This window comes from Mycteria americana, chromosome 6 (genome assembly GCF_035582795.1).
Source record: "Mycteria americana isolate JAX WOST 10 ecotype Jacksonville Zoo and Gardens chromosome 6, USCA_MyAme_1.0, whole genome shotgun sequence".
NCBI lineage: Eukaryota > Metazoa > Chordata > Aves > Ciconiiformes > Ciconiidae > Mycteria > Mycteria americana.
The window spans coordinates 4,374,534-4,400,517 of NC_134370.1; the positions used below are offsets into that span (position 1 = coordinate 4,374,534).

Sequence of the window (25,984 nt, forward strand, 5' to 3'; positions counted from 1 at the left end):
CATTCATATGCTGAAAAGCAACATAATAGTGTCGGCTTTGCTTCCACACCAGCGAGACGTAAGTGCCCCAACATGTGTTGGAGACCCTACAGGAGTCTGAGAGGCGACTGAGTGTTTTGGACCATATTCATCACCGGCGTAATTCTGATGGCATCGTTTTGGCTGACCGACCAGGGCCTGCAGAAATGCCTTAGGTATACATGCTGATGTATATTTCGCGGCTGTCTTTACTTAAGTGTTAAACATTCCTTGTGAGCAAGGAGAGCGGAGACCTTCCCTGTACTCCATGCGGCTTCTTTGGTTGATATATGGTGTTTTCCCTCCTTTTTGTCAAAGTGTCCTCTGTTCCACAGATAATGCAATTGCTATGCAGTGCCGTGCAAATACTCTTCTGTATTTGTATCTCTTTTCTATTTAATTATACTGTATAAATGTCCTCGGTAAATTTGATAAGTTGGGTGAAGGATATTGATTTTCGAGTCTCTCTTGTGCACGGCTCCTTGTAGTAGCAGCAGCCGTTCACCAGACCTATTTCCCGAGGAGGTTTTGAAGGTTCAGCGTTTAAGTAGCTACAGGATAACAAAGGAATTTCTTTCTCTACGCTCCTGGTTGAGCTGCTGGTTGCAGGGTTTAAGGCCACAGAGAAAACATCCGTGTTGCGTGCGGTTTTTTAAAGCATTAGGCTCGTGTCATCTGCAAAAGCAGGTGGGAAGGGAAATCAAGATACAGAATAGACCCATTGCCTTCACTCCTGCAAATAAAGCCTGCTGCCAGCTTTGGGAAGAAATGAGAGAGGGATGCTCCCGGGGTCGGGTGAGGGGACCCCGAGTGGGGACCCCAGGCTTGTGGCCAGGCAGCTCCCCCTCCCCCCCATTCCTCCATCACCCCACGGCTGATGGCAGGGCAGGAGGAGCGGGACGGAGACCAGCAGGCCTGTGAGGAGGCGGAAAAGAGGAGAGGGAATTTGCAGGGTTAAAACGGGAGGACCAACAAGTCTATTTTTAACTGCAGTTTTGAATGTGAAGTGTCACCAATGTTAAAAAAAGCTCCTGGTAAATAGTGGGGAAGATGCACGCAGTAGTGGAAAGCCAGCTGCAGCTTTTTGAACTGTTCACTGCTGTTTGTGAGGAGGCTGTGAACACTTGGTTAGTGTTAATGTTTTAATTTTCCTTTGCTCAGCCTGAGGTCTCCCTACACAAGGGACTTTCTTTAAACCATGCTTAGCTTTCAGCCTCTTAAGATTATTTTTGTTCTTCAAGAGGAAAAGAAGGAAAAAATGTAGATATCTGTGCACTTTCCTATTGCTCTCGCTTTCTTTGCGTTCTTTTGGAACATAAAATGTTTTCTTTTCCTTTTTTTATGCTGAAAATTGGACCCTAATTTTTTCTGGCTAATTTCCATATATTTCTCATACAGGATTTTAGCCTTGATCTATAATGCAGGCCTGTGGCTGTTCTTGCTAAAAGTTTGGTCCCACCGGGGCTTTCATTATAAATCCTTATTTTCAGTAGCAAATTGCTTTCTGCAAATGTCACCTCTCGGAGCCGGCCGGTTTGGGTGGGTAGGGGGGCAGCGTCCCCGCACCACCGGGCCCCGCACCTCTCGGCCGTCCACCCGCAGCTCCCCAGGATTTGGGAACCTGCTCACTGCATTTAGGCAGGAAGCTGGAGCCATTGCAGTCTGTCATGTCAGTGATCCGTGGGATAATGCATCCCCAAGTAGTGGCCGTTTCTGTCTATTGTGTCACCGATCTGCGCATTAAAGGGACCCCGAGTAGGTGTTGCTACAATAAACCATAACAGCTCTATAGGAGCCGTCACAGTTCATTGCATCAATAATCTGTGTATTAAGGCGTCCCGAGCAGGCCTCGGCACACAATGGACCATTATGGCTCCAGATGAGCCTGTATAAATTTAGGTCAATAACCTGAGTGTTGTTAAATCCCAAAACAGCCTTGCTACAGCGAGCTGGCAAAGCTTATAAGAAAGATGTGTAGATTATGCAAACCTGTGGTGGTTGCAGAGGATACTCTGACTTACCGCTAAAGGTTAGTGGCGGGAGAATTATTTCATCTTATTTATTACTGTTATCTAAACCTCTCTCTGCTCACTTGGCTCCCTCCTTCCCTCTCCTTTCACTCCTCTGGAAATTAAACCGCGTGAGCGATGCTGCAAGAGCAGCGAAGGCGAGATGCAGTGGGAGAGACGGGGATGGAGGGATGGGAGGAGTGGGGAGGAGGCAGCGTTTCGCAGGTGAGCCGTCCAGAGCCGCCCCACGTCCCTCCGAGCTCCTTCCCGCAGGATTTCATGGGAACACTCACACATTTCCATCCTGACTGCACTTATGCCTGACCCCCTGGGGCTTGGTGTTGTCTGGAGCATGAGTTTTGCATGAGGGGAGCCCCAAGGGCAGGAGGGTCCCCTGGGGCTCCCCAGACCCTTGCTCACTCCGAAAGCCACCCTCCATCCTCATCCCTGACCTGTTTCTTGATCCAAGCCCTCCTTGGTCCTTGATGCCCCGACACCTGGCTGGGCTCTTCTCCTCTCCACCGTTCTTAGCATCCAGCTCCTTCCTTCATTTCTCATTTCCCTCAGACAAGGCCCTTTTGTAGGTAGGTGGTGGGGAGAGGAATGCCTTCAGCACAGGACGGAGAGGCCGGTTTGCATTGTGGGTGTACGCCTGAATGGAGAAGTAGCCTTGAACTCTTGAACTCTTTTTTTTTTTTTTTTTTTTTTTTTTTGTAGAGTAAAGCTGCTATGTGCTGAAAACAAACAGGACTCACTCCGATGGAAAGAGGTTGTATAGTGGGAACAGATCTTGGACCACAAGAAACGGGGTTTTCCACATTTCCATTCTGAGACTTTCCATTTGAGACTTCGCCAGCAGTCGGGCAGCAAAAGATGAATTAGCTGAGCTGTTAAAGGTATTACATGTGTTTCCCCCTTCGGAGACTTGTTAGAATATATTTTCTTTGGTGATAGTAATAAGTGTTACAAACAAAACACAGTTTTCCCCTTTGAATATTCCTTTACACAGAGCATCATCTACATTAAAAAAAAAGTATGTTAAGCAACATGAATAGCTTCAGGCTATTTTATTTCATGTTGCTAAGTAAGTCAATGCAGATGAGGACTTTTTATGTAAGAATGGCTTGTAAATATAAGCAATGAGATAAGGGCGAATTATAACTCCAAAGATTTCTTGGAGATAGAAGAGTGTCACTGCTCCTTTTTGCTGTTCCCAGTCCAGGTAGAGCTCCCAGGACAGGCTCTGGGAGATTTGACAGAAAAAAAACTTGAGATATCTGTGATACAATGAGAAACACAGGGAGTTTGTTCCGTATGGGAGAATTTGATGTGCTAGTGGGGGGCCGAGTCTCCTGGTCTGCTGGACCATGGTGCAGCTGGGGCATCAGGGGCTTCACCTCTGCTCTTCGGGTGAGCTAGGTCCATCCAGAGTGAATGGTGGAGTCTCCTGCCAGGCAGTGCTTATGGTTCCTCCTTTGGCTCTCAACTGAGGCATGAAGGTGTGGGCCGATGTACACCGCTGTGATCTTCCCTGGGATATGGGCATGCGTCCCCTAAGGAGCTGGGCTGAGACCACCAAGGTACCTTACACAATACGTAGCCATTGTCCTGCAGTAGCATTTGGTCACTGTGGGACAGCGTCCAAGGAGAACGTCCTGTGTCACTGCTCATCGCTGGAGCCACCTGGGTCTTCATGTAAGATACAATTGTCTGATCCTGATTATGGAAGAATTAATAAATTAGCAGTGAAGGGTAGTATTCCAGACTTGGAGACACTTCAGTTGTATGGCCTGTAGGTCTGTAGGTGGGCTGTGCTGGCAGGGATGAGGGTGCTGTCGTGTTCTTATCTTACGTCAACCCGCTGATGCAGCGAGTTGCTTACCGCTCAGGATATGAGGTGGGTGCCGCTGCAGGAGTGGGGTGCCTTTGCGGACAGACTGCCAGGCGGAGGTGGCGCAGAGGAAGGAAGCACTGTACTCCCTGAGTATCCCATGTGTTTGCTTGTAAGGACGCACTCATCTAGTTGCTTCTTTTATTATTTCTTTTATTTAGGAGCGATGCAGAGCCAAGGACTTGCAAGAGTTGCAAAGGCAGGTGGTCTTGGTTTTAGTGTTGATCTTCTAGTGTGGGCACCCGAAGGAAAGCGTTGACATCCAGGGTCTTTTTGGTAGTCTTGCTATTGCTGTGCTTGCTGTTTTGATCTTTCTGTTAAGGAGGAATTCAGGAGTATGTTGTGAGTATTGTGGCAGTATATACTACGTACAGATGTTTAATCAAATCTTACAAGGCAGGAGTGCTGGGTGTTAATGTAGCGCACCGCAAAATGCAGCCACTGCCTCTGCCAGCCCTGTGCTTTCGGACAGAGACCAGCGAGGGATGTGGGCTTGGCAGATCGGCAGCACAGCATTGTGGGGACGGGAGAAACTTGAGGCTTTAGAGGGGGGCACGGGGTGCGTGTGTGGCGGGAGGGGGTTGCGGAGGTTGGGAGGATGTGGCTCTCGGCCACATGAAGATTTTGGTATGCAGCTCGTACTCAGGAAGTTTGGCCACCCTGATTACAAACATACGTATATTTGGAGATGTATAGCGAGATATCTGTCTCTTTCCTAATTTGATGTGTGTTTAGATGGAGAGAGGAAAACTACCGAAGCAGGGAAGTGGGTGGCTTTGCGTGGTTTCCTAGCCAGCAGAAGCTGAAAACGGTTTAAAGTTCACATTTAGCAGTATAGTAGTAGCTAGAAGGAGACGTCTGAAGGTAAGTGGCCATGTCCTACCTCTTGGCAGTGAGGAAACTGAATTTGCCTTTGTTCAGCTCCGGAGACGGATGAGCTCTCCCCTCTAGCTCCGGAGATGGGTAGTGGTGCCATGGCACAATTTACAGTTTTTCTCGGTTAATCATTTTCAGAACTTAAAACGTAAACTGCTGTTTGTGAGAGTAAAAAGGATGAAGTTTGCTGTGGTGGAGTTAGCCCCGGGGGGAAGAAGTGAACTGAACAAAACCAAACCTTGGAAGCAACAATAGCTGCGCACCAAAGTGTTTATTTAACCAGAACTTTTTTCATAGCTATTTCATCTTCTTTTCCTCTTGTCCTTGTCCTTGCTCATCTATATACAGCATATGGAAAGGTTGAAAAGTGGCAATTACTAAATGAGAGTAGACAGAAACTGTTCTCCAGCAGCTCCAGATGGGGGTTAGTGATGGTGTTCACAAGCTGCGTGCCGGCACTTCACTCTGCAGTATAAAATGCCCTCTAATGGCCAAGTAACTGCATAGCTCATCCGACAAACCAGCAAATAGTCATTTTTCTCGGGGTTTTTAATTTGGCTGTGCTGATTTTGGTACAGGAGCAACTACTGGCTTGAGTAGAGGAGAGCTTTTGGTTATCCAGATGTCCAAACAGTGAAGGTTCACCTCGCTCCAGCATTAGTCTTTGCGATTAGTGAAAATAAATAACAAGTAATTTAAGTAACTCTGGTAAAATGTAGAATGAGATTTTCAGTATGGCAGGCACCTTTGGAGACTGGAAGATTATTTATGTATCATTTCTTCTTGTTTTATTTGAAAAGTTAAGGGTAGTTTCCCAGCCAGTTATGTGCTGTAGCAATATCAGTGTGCACATTATCAGCATCAGATACGTAGAAAAACAAAATAAGAGAGGCTGAAGGAGGCCCATGATTAATTAGCAGATGGATTAGGCGCTCTCGAAGCTAAGTGGATAATTTGGGTTCAGGTCCTGGTTCTTGTTTTGCCCACCACTGGGCCCCTGAAGGCTGTCGATGCAGGGTAAGCAGAGCATCAACCAGCTTCACTTCTGATGCCAGAAAGAGAGATGACAGTTATTTTCTTTAAAGCAATTTTCTTGCTGTCTGTTTGGGTTGCTTGTTTGTATTTTAGCTTTAGGAATGAAAGGAGTGCCAGTTCTGGTATTTCCCAGTTTTAGTTGAAAACTCACAGAGGATCTGTGGAGGGCTGTTACTACATGTCAAGGGAGCATGCCTGGATCTTCTTTCCTCAAAGCCAAGAACTAGTCACTAATGTTGGAAAATAAAATCGGAAAAAAAAAAAGTTGAAAAATAACATAAGTATCTCACTCCTCTTCTCTTTTGTATCATAGCTATTGTGGCAACTTGAATATTGTCATTTCAGTAGGTCTTCATAACATCTTTCTGGCTACTGAGAACCCAATCTGGAGCACAGTTTGTAACCTGAAATATGATTCTTAACGAAACTTTAAAAAAAAAAATACAGATCCAAACAAAAAACCTCTCTCATGCTTTGTGCATCATTAAGATGGAGAGGAAGGAAAATGCTACAAACCCATATGTCTTTTTTTCCTTTGCAGCACATATATATATATATATATATATATATATATATATATATATATAAAATTGTGATTCTTCTTTTACTGAGTCAACAAGTAGCTTTGATGGAGTAGAATTGATGAGGGATACTCGCCGTGACTTTCAAGGGCTGAAAGGAATGCAGGATCAGGCCCTCTGTGTCGTCTTTGAAGCCTTATTATTTTAGCACAGTCTGTATCTTATTGCATAATGTTTTAAGATGTGGTCTGCATCATTATGTAGCGTGTTTAATTTAGCAACAGATGTGCAGGCTCATATGCTGTTATGGTACATTTTGTTCACTCATATAATAGCAAGTTCCTCAAAATTGTTACCAGTTCTTCAGCGCAAGACTCCTACAGCATGTTATTCTCCTTTTCTGTATGGTGAAGAGCAGAAGAGCTCTTTATTTGCCATCAGCAGGTGCTAACGTGGGAGTGCCGGCTCTCCGTGAGGCACGTTTAACCTGCTGCGTTACTGCTTTCTCTCCCAGGCTGTGGCACCCAGTGAGTGCAGTTTCCCCAGCAGTTTTCGGGGGGAAGGCACCAGGTAGGCAGTGGAGGGGCAAGACTTTGGTCGTTAAGTTTGTGGGCAGAAAACAAGTGAGTCACTTAGACAAAAAAAACTTATTGCCACCCGCGGCGTCATCCAGTCATTCCCGCGGAGAGGCCTTCATGCAAAACATCACTGAACGCTCTGCAGCAGCAAAATCATACTAATAACTAGTAAAAGCATTAAACCTAATTAACAATGGTTTTGTAGCAAGAGTCCTACCCTCACTGTTTTGAGGGTGCTGAGGGTCCATGGGGGGGATGCAGGCTGTTGGGAGCCTGGCACTGAGGTTTGATTTACAGCCAAGGTAGTTCTTCCAGAAATTGGGAAAAAGCCTTTTTTTTCCCCCAGCACCCTACTTCCCATGCAATGACTGAGAGCGTTTAATGGAGCAGGAGAAGTCCAAACCCTGGCCACACAGAAGCTGTGTGATTCCTCTTCCCAAGTGTGAGGGTTTACATCCCTCAGGCATTTAAAAAAAAAAATTACCCTATTTTTTATTTTGGCTAATGAAAATCTATGTTTGTTCTCACTACCCGTATAAATGTTTAATCCATTTTTGGTTCCTGCTGGGCTGTCGGCTTAATGGTGTCTTGACACTGTGAGTTCCCCATGTTGGTTTATTGTTGTTTAAAAGAAAACATCCAAAAACAGGATCTCAAGAAGGATCGTGTTGTCTGTCCCTTCCCTTCCATGTGCTCCCCTCCTTCCCTGTAGTTGTGCCAGGGTTTTAGAGAGAGAAAACGGTGATGGGGGCTGAGCAGGGCGTCCCACTTAAGGACGTGCCGCCAGCCTAGGGAGGAAGGATGACACAGTGTTCGCAAAGTGTTCCTCCTGCATTGTACCGTCTCCTTTGTCCGCTTCCCTCCCCTGTCATTATCTCTGTGTGTCTCCTTCTTTCTTTTCTCTGCGTTTCCTTTCTTGCGCTGAACTCCGCTTCTCAGCCCTTCCTGCCCTCCCCACGGCAGCTGCCGACATCTGAAATGGTCAGCCATGGAAATGGCCAGCTAGTTCAGAATAGTTAACACCTGGTGATGCTAACGCAGGGTTTAACCAGTTCACGGCTCTGAGGGCTGTTCTTGCATTGAAATCTCAATTCAAGTGCGGTCGAGCTTTGGAAAACTGGACCTTAACACAAAGGAGGCTGCAGGGAGAGTTGCCGTTGGCATTGGTAGATGCTAACTTCACGATTACGGACTGCGTGGGCATCCTGGTCTGCTTCCAGCTGAGAGGACTGATGTCCTGCAGTAATCATGACTACAAAACCTTCTCCGGGAACCTCTCCTTTCCCTGGAGCCTAGGAAATGTCTGACAGTATCGTCAAAACATTTGCAGTGGATTTTCCCGTGTTTAAGTAAGGCGTTGTACATGTGGAAACCCAGTTTAGATGTGAGGAAGGACAGAAATTTTCCTTTGCTTTTTGGAAATGGGAGCTTTTGCAGTTCGTGGAGCTAGGAGTTTTCTGTAGGAGGGAGTCTCCATTTTGTTGATGCCATATTTCGTAGAGGGTAGAAAATGTAGTCAGAAATTGTGAGCAACAGGTTTCTGTCTGACTCCACTAAGGGTCTGGGAGTGCGTGCATGCTTTTTTTGATTGTTTAGAAAGATGCTTGTATTTGAAGTTAAGGAGGAATCCCACTTAACCTACAACCGTGAATTCATCGGCAGAAGTGGTGCATTCGTACCACTTGTTCATTCACACCTCGAAAGGCAGCAGTCGCGGTTTTATTGCATCTTAGCCGATGAGCAGCGTTTCGGGCAGGACTCAAAGGTGCGGTTTCATGATTGCTTACCAAAGCCTGCGGCGCTGCAGTGGGGCTGTGCGCTTGCATCGGCTTCGGCTCGTCGCAAAACAGGGTGTAGGAAACACCATTCCACTTTCCTGGGGCTGTGCACAGAGCGGGAATGTGTGAGGCACGGTTTTGTACAGAGCGATGGCTCTTAGTCACCTGCTGGGTGCCGCCGTGATTTGATGGTGACACTGGCGATGGATGCTCTAAAATAGATGTTGCCCATGTTTGTGCTCCTGTGCTACCTACATGTGCTGTGAAAAGACGATATAACAGTGCTAGCTGAGAGAGAGCTCAGGAGACAACACGTTCTTCATAAAGTCACCTTTCTCTCATTTTTGTCTAACAGTACATTTTATTTTGGAAAAGCACCTTTTCTTTCTTCTTGTTTTCCATTGAAAGCAGGAAAAATAAGCCCTGATACAGCTTTCTCTGCTCTCATTTTCTGGCTCGTAGATTGTGGTATTTAATGGGCAGTATTAAGAAGCCATTTAAATGGGTTACGTCAGGATTGTTTTTTTCCTAAAACATTGTATTTGAGTACGTTCCTTCTTCAAATAAATAAATAACTGCTGGGCTATCATCATGTCCGAGGGTTTTCAAGAAAATTTACATTTTGAAAGACACTGTTGGAGGCCAGCATGGCCATGCAATTACTGTATGTAAATCACTTCACTTGTTTCCTAATCTTGCTGAAGATGAAGTACAATTTTTGTGCATGCGCCTCTGTCTCTCAAATTTCCTTATACAATGAGGTTTTCTTGTATTTTAATTGCTGAGCGTGATTTTTGTTCTGCCTAGCCTGATTGTATTTATTTTATTGTGGGGGACGTTTAGCCTTGCGATTGTTTTGAGATTGGGCTGGATGTAGAAATCATTGAGGATAGGTTGAAGTTGGGTGCGCAACTAATTGCGTCCACCATGGCACAAATGGAAGAACTGCTTTCTTAATTACAGCTTCATAGGAAGGCTGGGGAGTATCTGCTTGTTTCTGTGTCCCGCACATCTGCTTTTCTCCATTTTATCCATCCCTGCCAAATCCTGCTCGGCAGCTCCTGCCACATTTTTAATAAGTCTTCTGAGTTGGGCTTTTATTGCTGGTTGATATCATCATGGACACCTGTCAAACAAAGATGGAATAGTTAACATCATTAGGAAGGAGTTCATTCACGGGCATTACATTAAGCTGTGCGGGATTCTGATAATATGAGCAGTAATTTCTCATTAGTTTCTTTTGTAGAAAGTTTTCCTCCAGGGAGTAATACAGGGAATTGAGATGGCAGGAGAAAAGAACTTTAATGGAAGCATTCGTCCATCAGAAAATGCACTCTGTCAAAATTAAATACACTTTGCATATTGATTTTGTTTGGGGAAAAAAAGGGGAAAAGAGTTGCAGCCCCAACATAATGAACCATTTGAGCATTTTCAGAACAAAATGCTAACTTTTTCTTTCCTGACATGACTTTTTTATAACCTGGTATTTCTCCCTGAAAGTGGAGTGGGATGTAATAGAGGTAAAAATTCATGCATTACTTTTAAATGTTGATCATGGAAATGCTGCTAGCTACTCTGGCTTTAGCTACACTAACAGTTTAATTTTTGTTGTAAGAAATATTTTGACTGTAGCAAGCTTCTGCCTCTGGAATGGAAGTTTTCTACTTCTTTTAGAATGGTGCATTAATTATTAATGTGAGTGGGAATCGTGCTCTTTAGCATCCCTATGTTTAAAAAAAATCAATTAATTATTGCTATAAATCTCAGAGATTATGCTGCAGTTGCGCTGCTGGGAAATTGGCCATTAACTACCAGGAAATCGCCTATCTTCCCTTAGTCAGAATTCAGTTGTACCAACACAACCCTTTTCCTTTTATAAATTAACTATCAATGTGATGCATAATTGATAACCATTTATAATAATAACAATAATCTCCATGAAATTGTCATCTCGGTATGCAGCGGCTTTGTTAGAGCCTTTACCCCTCGCGTGCTCAGCCTCGCCTATTGCGTTTGTTAACTGTGTTTTCTGGGAATTTATTGCTTCACTGGCGTGGTTTTAGGAGAGCCGTAAGCTGTTGCAGAGAAATAAAATGCAAGGTAGAAATGCCTGACTGGACTATGTGAATATGAAGAACCTGAAGTGTTTCGAGAGGACGGGTTAAGTGTTGCTATCGCTGCTCTGCAGAAGGGGAAGCAGAAGTCGAGGTTACCGACGTCGTCCAAGGTCAACTTTTGGACATCACTCTGGATTTTCCTGGTTCGCGGTGTCTTCTTGTCATGTGTCCTGTATTATGTGAACCCAGCGGTTTTCTTAGTTTGACGTGAAAATTTTGTTTGCAAATAACGCAGTGTGAGAATCCACCTGCCACAGAGGAGCTGTTTTTGTTGTTTGGGGGTGAATTTGATGGAGTGGTACTGAGTTTGTGATTATTACTGGCTCTTCAGAATTTATTTTTTAACCCTTTCTAGTACTTTGTATGCAGAGTGGTTGAGACTTTGCAGTACAATACAGATGGCCACTCAGGAGAGGATTTCTTGCTGTGCTTGCGCTCGTGCCTGTCTCCCTCTTCCCCTTCTCTCCTTGCAAGGCCTCCAAAAATGTGATGGTGTTTTGCTTTGTTTCTGGAAATCACAGCTTTCCACTAATTTTGCTCTTTTGGCACCTTTAACTAGGCTTAAAAGGGTTGTGGATGGCTGAGCGGGGCAGGAACTTTTTGAGCAGGATGCGTCTGTGGAGGTTTTGTAGCTTGTACCAGGGTCATCTGTCTTCACCTTAAAATATAAAAGAGGATATTGAATCACTGGTAGTACAGCAGAACTCGGTAAAAAATGTGTAGCACTAGTGTTGAATTGTTTGAATTCAGTTTTCAGCATGAGATCTCTTTTTGTATGTCTTGATTCATGAATACTGTTGTGGAACTTGCTTTGAAAAACTCATACCTGGATTCTACAATGAAGTTGTTGGGTAAAAGTGCCACAATGGCACGTTCAGGGTCTGCAGCCTGAGCTCAGGTCGGAGCATGCAGGGATTAAACGAACCATTGGTGCTCTGTAGGAACAAAAGCATCAGACCTGAGAGGATCCACCAAAATGCAGAAAGCCTGCAGCTGTTGTCCCGTTGTAGAGCATTTCTTATAAATCAGCCACACATACCGCTTTATGGATTGCTTTATTTCATCGGCATTTAAAAGTGCGCATGCTAGAAACAACAGCTCTGGCACCGAAAGTTTAATGTTAGCTCTTCAAGTATGAAGGTAAGGACAGGCTACGGTGACAGCTGGAATATGTATCAAGGTCTAGTTGCAAATTCAAGGTCCACTGATGACTTTTACAGGGCAAGGCTTAAATAAGACCTGAAAGTGGTTTGTGTGTGTGTATGTGTGTGAAAGTACTGGAAGAGCAAAAGCTACTTTCCCTTTTTTATATACTCTCTAATAATCTTTCAGTGTCTGTGAGCCTACAAAATAGCTTAATGGATTTTATCTGCTAGGAATAGATTTTTAAGACAGAAATAAAACTGGGAAGGCCATACAGCGCTTTGGCAGCTCTTGTGTACAATGCTGTTTTTTCTGATCGCAGGGAAGACAAAGGGGCTGTAAGCTTGATTTGCAGTATAAGATGTGTGACCGGTGGGACGCTGAGGTTGGAAGCACTAAACTCACATCTGTCCTTCTAGAAACCTGCTCTGCTGTTGGGGACGGGCAAGTCTCACCTGGTGTGCTGGAAATCCTAATGAATCCTTTCGTTTCTCTGCAGGATCGACAGTGGCGGTATGCACGCCGATTCCTGTGAATTTTCCTAAGCTCCTGGGGGACTGCTTTGCTTTTTGAATCAGAAAGTGACAAAATACTGTCAAGAATGGCACTTGTGGATAAACACAAAGTCAAGCGGCAGCGACTGGACAGAATTTGTGAAGGTAGGAGTATGCTCCACTTTTTCTGTAAAAGCCAACAGATGGTTAAAGAAGAATATCTAATTTTTACTTAGACATAAAGAGATCCAGATCCAGGACCAGATCCCCTGTCCTCTGTGTTGGCTCAAAATACAGTCATACCAATGTATGGACATGGTATGTCCATGGACATGAGCCCTTACCACCACTGTCCTGGGGCGGCTGCAGGGCTGCGAGCACGCCGTGCAAGGTGTATGGATAAAGCTCAGCACCCTCCACTTCCATGCAGCTGCTCCCATCCTTCCCCAGTTCAGGCTTTGGCTTGCTTGTCGGAGAAAGGCAGAAATGTGGCTGTCTCAGAGTTGATTTCTTCACTCAGGGGGCATGGAAGTGGGTAATCTCCCATAATATTGACTATCATCCTATGGAAAATTTAAGTCGTTGTTGGAGTATTTCTTTTGGTCTTGGGAAAATTGTTAGAACAGCTTGTGTTTCATAGGGCAGATTTGCTGAAAATTGGTCTTTATTAATAGTATGTTACAGTGTCACAGCACAGGTGACTTTTTCCCTTCTGTTTATTTTCGTTTTCCAGCAGAAAAAGTCTGTAGGTAACATTTTCTATTGCAGCTCACCTAGTGTAAGTTGCTTATGATAGAAATCAAGTGATGGCAATCAAGCTCTGACTTTTTTGGTGCACACTCTGATGATTCTCTTATGCAAACCAACACTCGTGAAAGTTTTACCATCAGCAGCAAAAGCAGAACAGAGTGTTATTTTAGGAAGAGTATCTCAAGTCATATCTCTTAAAGAGTTCCGGTGTTTATCTGCTCTTAAGGAGATGGATAGTGGCCTGCAGGGTAACAGTTTGCAGTATTACTTGAACGCAAACGAGGTGAAATAGGTTTTGCTCATGGATGAAAGCGCAGAGCTCACGGGGGAGTTGTACTGCGTCCACCTGAGCAAAAAGCATGGGGCTTTTTGGAGTTTCTAGTGAGTGTAAAATGTTGTCAGCGGGACAGGGTGGTTTTTGCCTTGAGTTTTGTGTATTATATATTGCTTACTTTAGCACGTCAAAGTAAAACTCCTTTGCTGTTGCTTTAAACTTGTCATGAGTTACTTAGCTCTATTAATTTTGCTCTGTTAATTTCAGAGGGGGGAGGCAAAGCAGAGAAGATGGGAGTGAGGAAGGAATATCCAGGGTACACTGCAGTGTGGAGCTGCATATTTCTCCTATTGAATGTCATAAACACTCAGGTGTAGTACACTATCTCATCTTCAAAATTTACTTTGAACTTGACTTAAAAGAGTTGTACCAGCTGAGTCTGGATTTTCAAAAGCTGCCTTCCCAGTTTGATGTTTACTATCAGATCTAGTTGCTGAGTGTACAAGAAATTCAAAAGGATCATACGACAAACCTGCTAACGGAGCTTTAGATGTGATTGAAGTTTAGATTATTTTACTCTGATATATGAGCTTTTTTCTTCTTTCTTGGTCAAAAGATATTCTTCTCTAATCTGTAAATGTGCAGAAGACATAACTTTTCTAAGTATACTTTGTCATTTGCCACGTTTTGTGATTTGATTGAAAGGATGGGATTCACCGTTGTAAGACACTGTGGTGTATTTATAAGCAACAGATTAGGACTGAGTGTAAGCAACATTGTAAAAATTACCTTGAAAAATGCAAAAAGCTTAGGATTTTCCAAAATACTAGACTTGTAGGCCAGCGGTATACTATACTGGCATCTCTGATGGCTGTTTTTTATTACAGTCTCCTAATCTTGGACTATAGCATAGTAAAGCACTGAAGAGGGGCCATTCCAGCTGCGGTGAAAACACATTTTGAAAAAAACGAGCATTTCTCTTGGTTTTGGCATGAAAGGTATGTGGAATAATTGGCGAGAGGTGGTGAAAAATTAGGGAACTACTTCAGCAGACTGATGAGAGGTGTCTTTGCTAACAGAATGGTGTTCAGTGAGAAGAATCTCTACCACTCCATCAAGCCGAGTGCAACGTGGTCCAAAGAAGTTGCTTTTAAGGAGTTCCTGTTCTGTGGATGCACTTGTGCAGCTTTTTTCTTTAAACAAGTTGATGGGATACAAAGCTATATTTACGTGATGAAAAGCTAAATGTTTTGTAGCGCGTAGGTGGATTTCTGTGCTTTTTACGAAGTTGGGTATACTGTACCATCCCTTTTACTATTCACAACACAAACCCTTGGAGCGTTTGCTAGGAACAGACTTTATTCCACACAGCAGGATGGTGGCAGGTCTGGAGGTGAAATATCCTTGGGCTTCATGTTGTAATCACTATCCATACTGCCAAACTATACTACTTAACGCTTCAATTCTTCATTGTACTGTACGAACTGCCACCGAAGGATTCTTCTTCATGCAGGCTTACTGAAAACATAACTAGTCACGTGTTGAGGGAAATAGCTTACAGACTGCCACAGTATTAAAAGAGTATATTAAGAAGCTGCAGTGTTTGTATTACTCTGTTAAACGTGCATCTGGCATGGAAAAATAATCCAAGCCATTCAAGGGGGTGGTATCTTTGAAAACACCGGTTCGTAGCCTTTACGGGAAGGTTTATGAGTCTTCCAGGAAGAAAAGCAGTTCAATCGCATTGCGTTGCTCAGCTTGACCAGTTCCTCTGTTTTTTTTAATATATAGTTATGACATCTTTGTATGACAGTGTGACTTTTTCCTCTAAGCAGGCTGTTTTGAAGAGGTGAGCTGTTTGCACGAGGTAACGGATTTTGCTCTGTAGAAAAATACGGGTGGGATAAAGGCTGAAGACTTGAGGGGATAAAGACATTTTATAAAGACATTTAGAGCAGTCTGTTAAGAATTAAGTGGGTTTGTGATGCCCGTCCGAATGAAGCTAAGTCGGAGTGTGCTCGCAGTGATCTTGGCTTACCCATTTATTTCTTTTCTGGTTGTCCCAGAGACTTTGGGTGCCGATTCTGTAATTGGATCCATGTGGGTGGCAAGATGTATCCAGTGAATGGCTGGGGCTTTTGAAAATAATATATGTGGAGTGGTTTACATAATTCCTGTTTGTGGAATTGTGTCTAATTACATAGCAGGTCAAAATATGCTTTAGAGGTGGAGCTGCTGGTGCTGTGTTTAGTGAGACTTGTCCAGCACCCCCTAGTTCAGATCCTGTTCCCATTAGCTTGTAATTTTGCCACATTTTAAATTTGTTTGAGCTGAAATTTTCCATTCCGTGATGAGTTTTTACCTCGGGGTGAATTAAAACAAAAAAAGTTCCAGCAAAAATTGTGGAGCCGTGTCCGAGTGGGAGATGGAGAGGGATGTTGTTTTTGCTATGTTTGAAACAAAGCAGAGCCACAATCCTGCAGCCACGCTACCCGCCTGCTCTGTTTCGGATAAAAAGCGTCTGAATTTTGCAGCAGAGTTGCTGTGGTGTCAGGAGTGTGCCTGTTATTGTTCCCGAATTTGGGGCAATTTCTCAGCCTTTGAAAGAAATGAAGTGAGCCCAGCTAACGCAGCAGACGGTCGTGTCGTGTGCTCTGCAACGCTCCCGCGGGCACAGGGGTGGTGGGTGCGAGGTGCGACCTCTGCCAGAGCGCAGGCGTGCAAAGGGGGAGCAGCAGGGTTAGGTGAAGATCAGCTCAGACAGCTGGCCCTCAGCCTTAGGCACTGCAAAGAAATAAGGTTACACTTCTATCCTTCACGGCCACCTTGATTTTAAGTCGTTAGGGCCATCTTGAATGGCATGATCCTACAGGTATGTGTTTACTTCTCCTAGTCCTGTAGGCCTGGCAGTTTCCTCCTGCTCTTCAGGGGCTCTCCGGGGTCAGTCTTGGCTCTTCTCAGCGTTCCCGCACGGCCTCCTCTGCCCCCCTCTGGGCAGCAGAAAGTGAGTGAAGCTCCAGGTTGAGGAGAAACCGTGGCAGGCCCTGCTAAGATGACAGAACGTAGGCAAGATGTGCAATATTGCTGATATGCTGTTTTCCTTGCTGTTTTGCTGAAGGGACGGTTCAGCCGCAGAATCCGGCCGCAGACGGTGGTGTCCCTGGCTGTGCAGTGCCCTGGTCAAGGTGGCTTGTTGCACTCACAGCAGGGATTTCAAACCATCAGCAGCAATAACCCTCAGGGCACAAGCTCACCTGCCTTTCATTTAGGAAACAACAGCAGAGAGAGATTAAGTGTAATTTTTTCTGTGCTACCTGTGGCAGAACAAGGTGTCCAGCAGTGCCTCCAGGAAACCCCAGGCTCAGAAAACCATGGCACTCCCATGGGGCTCCGGTGCTTGTACAAGGCATTCCCGCGCAAGGAAATAACTTGAAGCATCACTTCTGCTGCACAGCCTGCTGCTTGCTCAGCTGTTCTTTATGCTGTGCTTCTGTGAATATGGTTAAAAAAATATTAAATAATACCAGGAGCTAGACAGGGAATGAGGAGTAGCCCTCCGCAGTTGCTGGCAGTGGCTTTGGGAACAGTCTGGCTGGGAAGCCAGAGGAGAAGGTGCTATGGCAGTGTGCAAGGTTGCGTTGTCATTTCCTCATGAAATGTAGAAACTTAACGGGGACAAGGCAGTAGTGGTGGCACATCCAGGATACAGGATGGCAGCGTCTTGCCTGTGTGTAAAACAGGGGTTTCCCAACGCCACTGAATTCCTCTTTGATGATTCCAAGTGCTGCCTCTGCTCCATACCATTGCAACTGTGCTACCGTGCTGTCCTCAACACCAGTGCTGTGAAATTTTAATGCCTGGCTTTATAGGTTAAAGTTTGCACTGACATTTATGAGTCAGTTAAGCTTTCGACACACTCCCTGAAAGTGGCAGCCCTGGGATGAAAAAAAGCAAAGAAACAAAAATAATTGCAAGGCCAAGTGAGCCCAGACATTTTCTGATAGAGTTTTTGCTTCAGGATTTGTCAGTATCCAGTAGGAAATCATGTCCTCACGCGTCAGTTTGTGCCACCAAAGCTGTCTGTACTTTGCAAAATAGCAGAACTGTTTGCAGTGCCAAACAAGCCATTCATATTCTTTGTTTTCTTTCAGGTCCTTTGATATGTCTAATGGCCAATAAATGCCAGCACAGTCACATAATACTTTTCAGTGCTTAACGCATGAGTCTCTCGGCTTTTTGACTTACTGACTTATATTCAGAGTGGCACCCTAGTGTCCTCTTCAGATGAGGCTTCTCTGGTGCTACTCATAATTCATATTTCCTTTAGGAATTTCTCGAGTTCAGTATAGTATCTGTGTGTGGCCTTGACCCTCCACATCCCCTCCTTTATCAGTGGGAGTGGGGAACCGCCACAGATACTGATGGTTCTTGGGTAGGTCTGAGTCCTTTGATGTTATACTTAGTCTTGAAAAGCTTGAATAAGCACCTTCCCGTGATGCATCGGCCAGTTGGGATGGTGGTTTTCTCTCCGTTCTCATATTTCCCCATCAATTTGGTGGCCATTCAAGGGAAAAGAAACAGGAGCACTTGAACGACATACTTGCATTTTCAGGCTGAAGCAGGAAACTCAAGAAGAACTAGGAAACGCCTTTGTTCCTCCAGCAGCCAGTTCGCTTGATTGCTCGTTATTTGTTTGTTTGCGGTGGTGTCTGCTCTTTGCTGGATTTTGACCAAGCCCTCATTAAGGAGGGTGTCTGCTCTGAAGAGTTCACAGCATAGAGCACCTGATGGTTAAAACAAAGTACATATAATCTGAAAAGGAGTTGATGTCAGCAGCTGCTGCTTGGAGCAAAATCTACACGTCCTGCAGCAGTCGGGAGACGACGTGGCCCTAGTGCTGCACATCCATGTCATGTGTCTGGTCATGGTTCTGAATTACTGAGTTGGGGAACTCTCCCAGCTGCAGTTGCTGAATCATCCACAAACAACCCAACGACCAAAAATCCAGAGAATTTTCTGCTGGGTTAGTGGTCTGGGTTTCTTGCTGATGAGGTTTCATCCTTCTTGTCCAGGAGGATGCAGGGAGGGTGCTGGGGAGCACGATGTGAGCGGAGCGGGGACGGAGGAGATGGGAGAAGGGTGGTAGCACTGGTGGGAGCCTAGTGGCTCATTTTTTTCGGAGGTGGGAAGGGGTCTGTGAAATGGGGGAGGGAATTTGGGAAAGGAAAGGATAGTTTCATCATCAACAAAGTTATCTCGGCTGTGGCTGCATGAGGCTGGTTAAGTCATTTCAAGGGTGGACAGAAATTCTGTATTCCACATTTCCATCTGTGGTGGAAGTCAATGCAAACCATATCCAGTAATATTTGAATAAATATACTATGTAATGCCAGGTACTCTGGTAAATACAAACCTGTATCTATAGCAGGGGTGCTTTTTACCTGCTCTTTATTTCAGTTTCTCATCCATAAAAGTGGACTTAATATTCACACTGTCAATTCTTGCTTGTGGTGCGCTTCCTTATCGTTAAAATCTTATTGTTAAAAAAAACAACCAAACAACCCTCAATAGAAGTGCCCCTGAAGACCCGTAATGGTTCTGGCTTTTCAGCAGTATTTGAACAGTGTGTCCTTGAAGTCTGGGCTCACACACCACTAACAGCAGAATACGGAACAGGTTCTCATTCAACAACTACAGTCCATTCGCGCTTAAAAAATAGAGGAAACTTGCTTGTGGAAGCAGATGGAAAAATGTACTTAAAAACTACAAGGCAGTCAAAATGAAAGTTGTACAAGTAACCTGAATTCTGGCATCCTCTCGTTTTCCAGGCCGTAGTGTTTTGTTAACATGGTATTGTGTAGGAGATATAATCAGTTATAAGACATTGTGGTACATGTAAGGCCAGAAAATGAATTGTTTCAATGCTCAGCATCTCTCTTCCAGACCATTGCATGTCTGAGGGTCTCAGGAGTGACTGGGCAACTCTGGAAAGTGGCTGCTCCTTTGTATAATGTAACAGTGGCTAAAATGAGTATGTTTGATATTTGGGTGGAGAAATTTTCTTCCATTCTTGCCAATTTGAATGCCAAGTAGCATCTGATAATACTTATTTTTACTGCTTCGAAATAGAATCTTATTATCTCAAGAAATTCTTATCACCGCTAGTCATTTGATGAGAAACAATGAGTTAAAGATGATATCAAGTGTGGCAGAAATTGCTTGTCCTGAGTAAGTGTGACTTATTTAGAATAAATATAGACCTTTTTTTTTCTAGTCGATTTGAGTTTGCTTGTTCCATGAATATTAAACACAGTACAAGGATTTCCCCCCCACAATAAAGCTTTTTATACTTTTAAGTTTCCACCTCAAAGCACACAAAATATCAGGCTTTTAAGGAAGGGTTGCTTACCACATTTTGCCTAGAGAAAAGGCAGACTTAGCTTGTCAGATCCTCTGCCGTTGCACCCTGGGCTGATTTATGCTAACTGAAGATCTGTCTGGCTGCTCCTGTTTTGCTCTTCTCAGAGTCCCTATGAAGTTCTTTGGTCTTTATGGAGGTTTCAAAAAATCACTTCAAATTCATACGAAAGCTGGATTACACCTCGTTTTACTAATTTGGGCAATGAAAAGTATGCCATCCAGCAGTGCTCTTAATTACCTGTTTGCTGATAAGAGGCATAGCAGGTTTGGGAATTACTTGTCATCAATAAGTCTCGTTAAAATTTCAAAATTTTTAAAAAATTGGACAGAATCCTATGGATGAAGAAAGTTCAAGCAACCTCAGTGGGTTCACAGACGTTATTCAAGCTTATTGACCTTATTCCATGATTTTCAACCCTTTTGCTGTGCTGAATCAAGAACTCTATGTATTTGTAAGTGGACATCTTCTGCTTTGTGACGGAGGTACTGTGTAGCTCCTGTCTACGGGTATGCTGTTGTCCTTACAGCACGGAGGCATAGGCTGCTCAAGTAGCCTTCAGTTCTGTGTAGATTTTTTTTCTCTACATTCGCTTACATGCAGTCTATCTCCTGTGACGTGCCATAGGGGATATGCATGACAAGATGTAGGACTTGAGCCAGATACGAAACCGGCCTGACAAAATCCCCCAGGCATCCGGTAAAGAGTAAGACATATTTAGATAAGGTTACAGACAAAAATTTCATTAGTTTGGTATGCAGCTTTTTGTAATAGATATGTAACTCGGGCTATTGCAAGGAGAGCTCCCTTTTCCCTGAGACTTGAGTGCTATATGCACAGAAATAGGAAAAAATACTTCTGTTGTGTTCTCCTTGCGTTTAAGCCCACATTTATGGTAACTTAATACGTGTCTAACTCTTAATTCTGCCTTGTATTTTTCCATTTTCCCCAGCCTTAAGACAAGGTTCCATGTAACACGCTTTATAACTTCATGTCATTAATTAAGAAACAATTACAGCTGATGACTTCAATACCATCAACTTAATTTTCATCCTTACCGCATTTCCCATTTAAATTAACCGATTTATGGATTAACATGTTGTCATCACATCTGGGTTTTTTTCTCCTTACTCTAAATCCTCCCTCACACTTAAAGATTACTCAGAAAAATGATAATATCCCCAGAATATGCAATGAGAAGCCGCGTTAAGGGTTGTTGGAGCGGTGGCCTCGGGGCAGCCCTGTCCCCTATTCCCGAGCTCCGGAGTTTGGGAGCGCTGCAGAAGCCGTCTCCAGCATCCAAGGGGTGGAAGCTGGCTGCTTTACCTCTTCCCGATATGTGATGGGAAATGATCAGTCCTCGGGGACAGATGAGAACAGGATGGATTTTCCTTCAAAATACCAGAAAAACCACGTATCTAACTCCTAAGTTAGAAACTTTCAAGGACTGACGACGTTTGGATCTGGACCAGACTTTGAGGTTTGATTCTGATTCTACTGAATATTTACTAGTAAATATTCTGACAGGAGTAGGACATCTGGCTATACTAAAATAAAGCTGCAGAGAAACACATTACACAACTTTTCTTTTATATTTTTTGGTATCCACAAACAGATGTAATGGATCGAAGTGCCAAAACAGCGAAGGTTTTAATTATGTCTTTTATATCTGAGAGCTTTCTTCAAAGAGCAAGTTTTCTAGAGTTGGTTGTGCATTTTTGTTGCCTTAAAATTAAACGGCATTGATCATTTCTTACTGACACTTTTATATAGCCCATTAGCTTAACACTATTAATTCGTTTTGGCTTTTTTTAGATTGTCTTTTAAATTTTTTTTTTAAACAAACACTCTCTGCTGCCATCTAGCACCTCAAAACTTACTAATAAGCAGCTTCAGTTCACAAAATAGCCTATAGTTCTAGATTGACACTCATTTTTGAGAGAAAATAGTACCGCTGCTGCTAATGATGACAGGTATTTGACTGAATCAGCAAATGAACCTAAGCAAGGGATGCGCGGCTGGCAGCTTCGGCCTCAGGGTCAGCCCCGCTGGGGAGCAGCCATCCCCCGTAGCCTTCCCATGGATGGTGAGGGACCACGGTAAGACACACCTGCAGGTGTGGTCCCTCCACATGTCATACTTTGATTTGATTTCTGCAATACAATGATACAACATATCGATCTGTTTAAAAAGCACTGCAAAAGTAATTTTTAGCTAACATAGTATTTCCTCCTGTTTTGTTTTTGGGTTTGGGTTTTATCTGTGTTGGGTCTGCAAGGGAAGTACATGTTTCAAGCTCTTGGCATCGTCAGGGGAAGTAAGGCAGAGAGACACCCTGAACCCCAGCCTGTTTATCTCCTCAGGACCGTGTTACAGTCTAGTAATTAATTATTTTTTATGCAAAGCCCAGACATGCATGGCAGAGTTCAGAATTACAATATATATTCATTTACCAATGGATTTCTGTACTGCTTTCTGGGACAGATATAATTCCCATGCTTTTCATTACATGTGCTATTTAAATCTTGATCCTGAATTCTTATTAAAAATGATGAGATTTGACCTCAAGGTCTAATACCAGTTTTGGAGACAAGGTGCTTGATGTGATTTCTAAAGGATTATTTTTAAGAGCATTCATAGATTAGATCTTTGCGAATAGTTGAGGGATGTGCCCAATGAACTTTGTCTACTGGCTTTTAGACTGCCGTTCAGCATCCAGATTGATTTTTATTTTGTAGTCCTTGGAAGTGCGTAGTTTTGTGGTGTAGGAATACATCTGATATTTTTATTATCCCTTTGTTGATGCAGGAATGTGACAATGCTGTTTCTGCTAACTTTTACTGGAGTCTCCCCATACTTGAAGGCAAAATTGTTTCTGATTGAAGTTTCAAGAGCTTGTAGGGCTCATTCCAATGGCTCAAAGTGTGTTTTACAGCTGGGGGTTCTTGTTTTTTAACTGCGAGTATATTTTAGATGATTGCTAGCTTCCTGCGTTTGTTACCTGCAAATCGATTTTCATCCCGGACGGCAAATTACCAGGGCTTTGCCAGGGGAGCAGGATAACATGAGGTGACAAGTTACCACGTGCTCATCGGGGTGCTTCTGTGCATACCCTTACTCTGCGATAAATACAAGGTAATTGGAGGTAGGGTACCCTTCAACGAAAGACGGGTGAAATGCCTCCAGCCGGAGAGTTGTTGGGATGCGGCAGTGGTTTGAGACACGGCACTGGCTGGCCAGGAGGGTAGGAAGGAGCCTGCCTCCTACACCAAACGGCTTCCGAGCAGAGATGGGCACAGAAAAGCAGCAGAGAGGCAAGCGGTCAGGTCCGCAGTGATCATGTAAAAGGTCACTGTAGTTTCACTACGTGAAATGCCGCCGTGCACCTTCTCAGCACGATGCCAGCTGGTGTGAGTGGAAGAGGCTTCGCATCTTCTCTCGTCATGTTGACGTGTGGGGTTTGGGGGGGTTCTTGGGAAATTACTCAGAACGGCACTGCAATACTGCGTCATCAGTTTTGAGAGTAAACGTCTGTTTTATTTGGTGGGGGAGGTAGGCTCCTTTGCTGTGCCTCCCCATTTATTTAGGTACGATATTGACCTTTGATTTTCCACATGCATGGGCCCATTTGTATGGAGCCAGTGGGAACGGCAACTGAACCCAGTTACAGATTCCAGTTTGTGCGTAACATTTAGAGGCAGCGTCTGCTAGTGCATTCCTGTAACTTGTAATGCATGTGAGCCAATGGTTACAGCACGTTTCTATCCCAGCGTAAGCTGGGACGTAAGCTTTTGGGTTTTGCTTTAAAGTCATCAAAATACAGAATTACATGAGGCAACGATTGTTTAATAATCGGCTGATCTTAAGAGTGTTTTGTTGTAACGCACCAAGTTGGTATTTGAGAGTGTTTTGTTGAAGTTACAAAGCATCTATGCTTTTGGTTTGGAAATTAGTAAAAGCATGTGGCATGGCTTCAAGCCCTGAGTGCTTTCAGATGCTGTTCTGTTCCTTTGATTATTGAAAATTATTCCGGCACAATCCTGCTAATTTTCTCTTTGTACTCCTCTAATTTCAGGAGACTGTTAGAAAGTCCATCTAGGCACAGTGCTTATTGCCACTGTCAGAGAGATTTTTTGCAGAGCCAAATTTTAGCAAATGCAGTAATTTCCAAGAATTTGGAACATTTTCTTCCTGCTTTTCTTCTCCCAATTTTTTTTTTAATCTGTGTGCACGCATGTGTGTGTGTGTGTGTGTGTGTGTGTGCATTATTCATGGTGCATGCTATTCCTTTTCCTCTCCATAGCATCCATGGTATACCACGGTATAGTTTAGCACCAGCTCATTTCTGCTTCCCCAGCATCCTGCAAGCCTAACGTAGGAGGATGATGTTCAGAAAAGGCTTCCCGAGTTTTGGGGGTCATTAGGCACAATCATGCGTGGTCCTTGAAAACCCAGGCAGTGAGGGCAGAAGCGTTTATCCTACCAGTAGCTTTGTACCTTGTCACCTGCAAACATACGACAAAGACTGATTAATCTTAACACCATCTGAATGTGATAGGTGTATATTATTATATCCCTCTTGATGGAAGGGGAATCTGCGAGTAAGAAATTAAGCAATTTACTCACTGACAGTGGCAGAGCGAAGTATGAAGGCTGGGTGTCCTGATATCTGCTCTCTACATTAACACGAGATATATTTGTTCTCTAGAGGATTTTTCATTAGCGGGGCAGGATTCCTTTGCCTTTAAAAGAGAAATAGCCTTTCCAATACTGATGCACCTTACAGTTTTTACCAGAAATAACATTTGGCATATTCACTACATTGTTTCAGTTCCGCTCTCTCCCAGAAGGAAATAATTTGGGAGAAAACATCAACATTTTGCTACATTAAAAATAATGTTCTATTTTTAGAAAATTAGAAAATAGAAGCAAGATTTAAACGTGTAGTTGAAAAGTATTTTATAATAATAAAAAGCAAAACTAAAAACAATCTGTAGTATTTTGTTGCACAGAGTAATTTCTCCAGCAACTTGCTTTTAAAATTTGAAATGAAATGTTTTAAATCAATGTGAATTAAATTTCACATCCAACCTCCCCCAAGTCAGTGCTACAGGCACCAAAAACGTTGTTTACACAGTTGTGTTGCAGCTTTAGTGTCCTGATTTCTTATCACAGGTTTTATGTGTAAACCAGGCTTTCTCCTCGTGGGAAGAAAACTGCACTTTCTAGCACTGTGTAAGATACTTGTTTCATATCCGCTGCGAGTTGTTTCCAGAACCAGATTTCATGCCATCCATTTTTGAAAGTGGTGTTTAACCCATGGCCCACCTTTCTTCTACTCTGTCGTTACCTTTTTTTCAGAGCAGACTTCTGCAGTTGCTGTATCATAGCAAAATTTACCGGGTATCAGAGCCACACTAAACTGAAACTCAGGGTATTAAGTCGAAACCGTGCATTTTTCACGTGATCTGAAATACCAGAGCATTTAATCTCTTGATCAGCTTTTTTTTTTTTTTTTATGCTTTTGTGTGTGCTTTTGTGTGTGCTTTTTTCCCCCAAATACCTTGAGAATTAAAAGATAAAGGGAGAATAAATTTTCTGCCTGTCCCGTAGTCCTTCGTCTCCCCCTCATGTCAGGAACACGGGTGCTGGTGCTTCCTCCGCTCCCGGGAAGCGCAGATGTGATCAGTTATGTTGGATTGTGCCCCGTTGCCTCCGTGTCCTCTCTTGGCCATTGCTGCCTGGGTCACAATTCAGAAATAGCTGCGGAGTTACAGGAATTTGCATAGGCGCTGCTTTTAAGAGCGCCAAAACCAGAAAAAATAAAAGGCCCCTACTGCCCATCCATAAATATTTCATTCCGATCATTTCTTATTAATTTCTTGATTCACTGGGAGTGTAACATTTCCGTTGCTGCCATGGTGGCATGGGAGGCTGCTCAGCTCCACGGCTCCTGGGCACATCTTCCCTGCCAGATGCAGGGCTGGCGGCAGCTCTAGGACAGCAAGAAGAGCCCTCCAAAGAGGACATCTACCCTATGGCTGCAGGGAAAAGTACAAGTCCTACAGCCCCAAGTACAAGT

General features: G+C 43.8%; 1 protein-coding gene across 3 annotated transcripts in view; it reads left to right on the plus strand.

The window, feature by feature from the left end:
* CTBP2 (C-terminal binding protein 2) overlaps positions 1 to 25,984 on the plus strand; it is a 145,792-nt gene that overhangs the window by 67,987 nt on the left and 51,821 nt on the right. Inside the window, exons 2-3 of one of the 3 annotated variants that reach the window (XM_075504363.1) lie at positions 2,745 to 2,923; positions 12,466 to 12,625. In XM_075504363.1, coding sequence (XP_075360478.1) covers positions 12,568 to 12,625 — 58 coding nt within the window. In that variant the 5' untranslated portion in view covers positions 2,745 to 2,923; positions 12,466 to 12,567. Of the gene's footprint in view, positions 1 to 2,744; positions 2,924 to 10,947; positions 10,967 to 12,465; positions 12,626 to 25,984 lie in introns of those variants that run through there. The other 2 variants (XM_075504365.1, XM_075504364.1) reach the window with 2 other exon arrangements.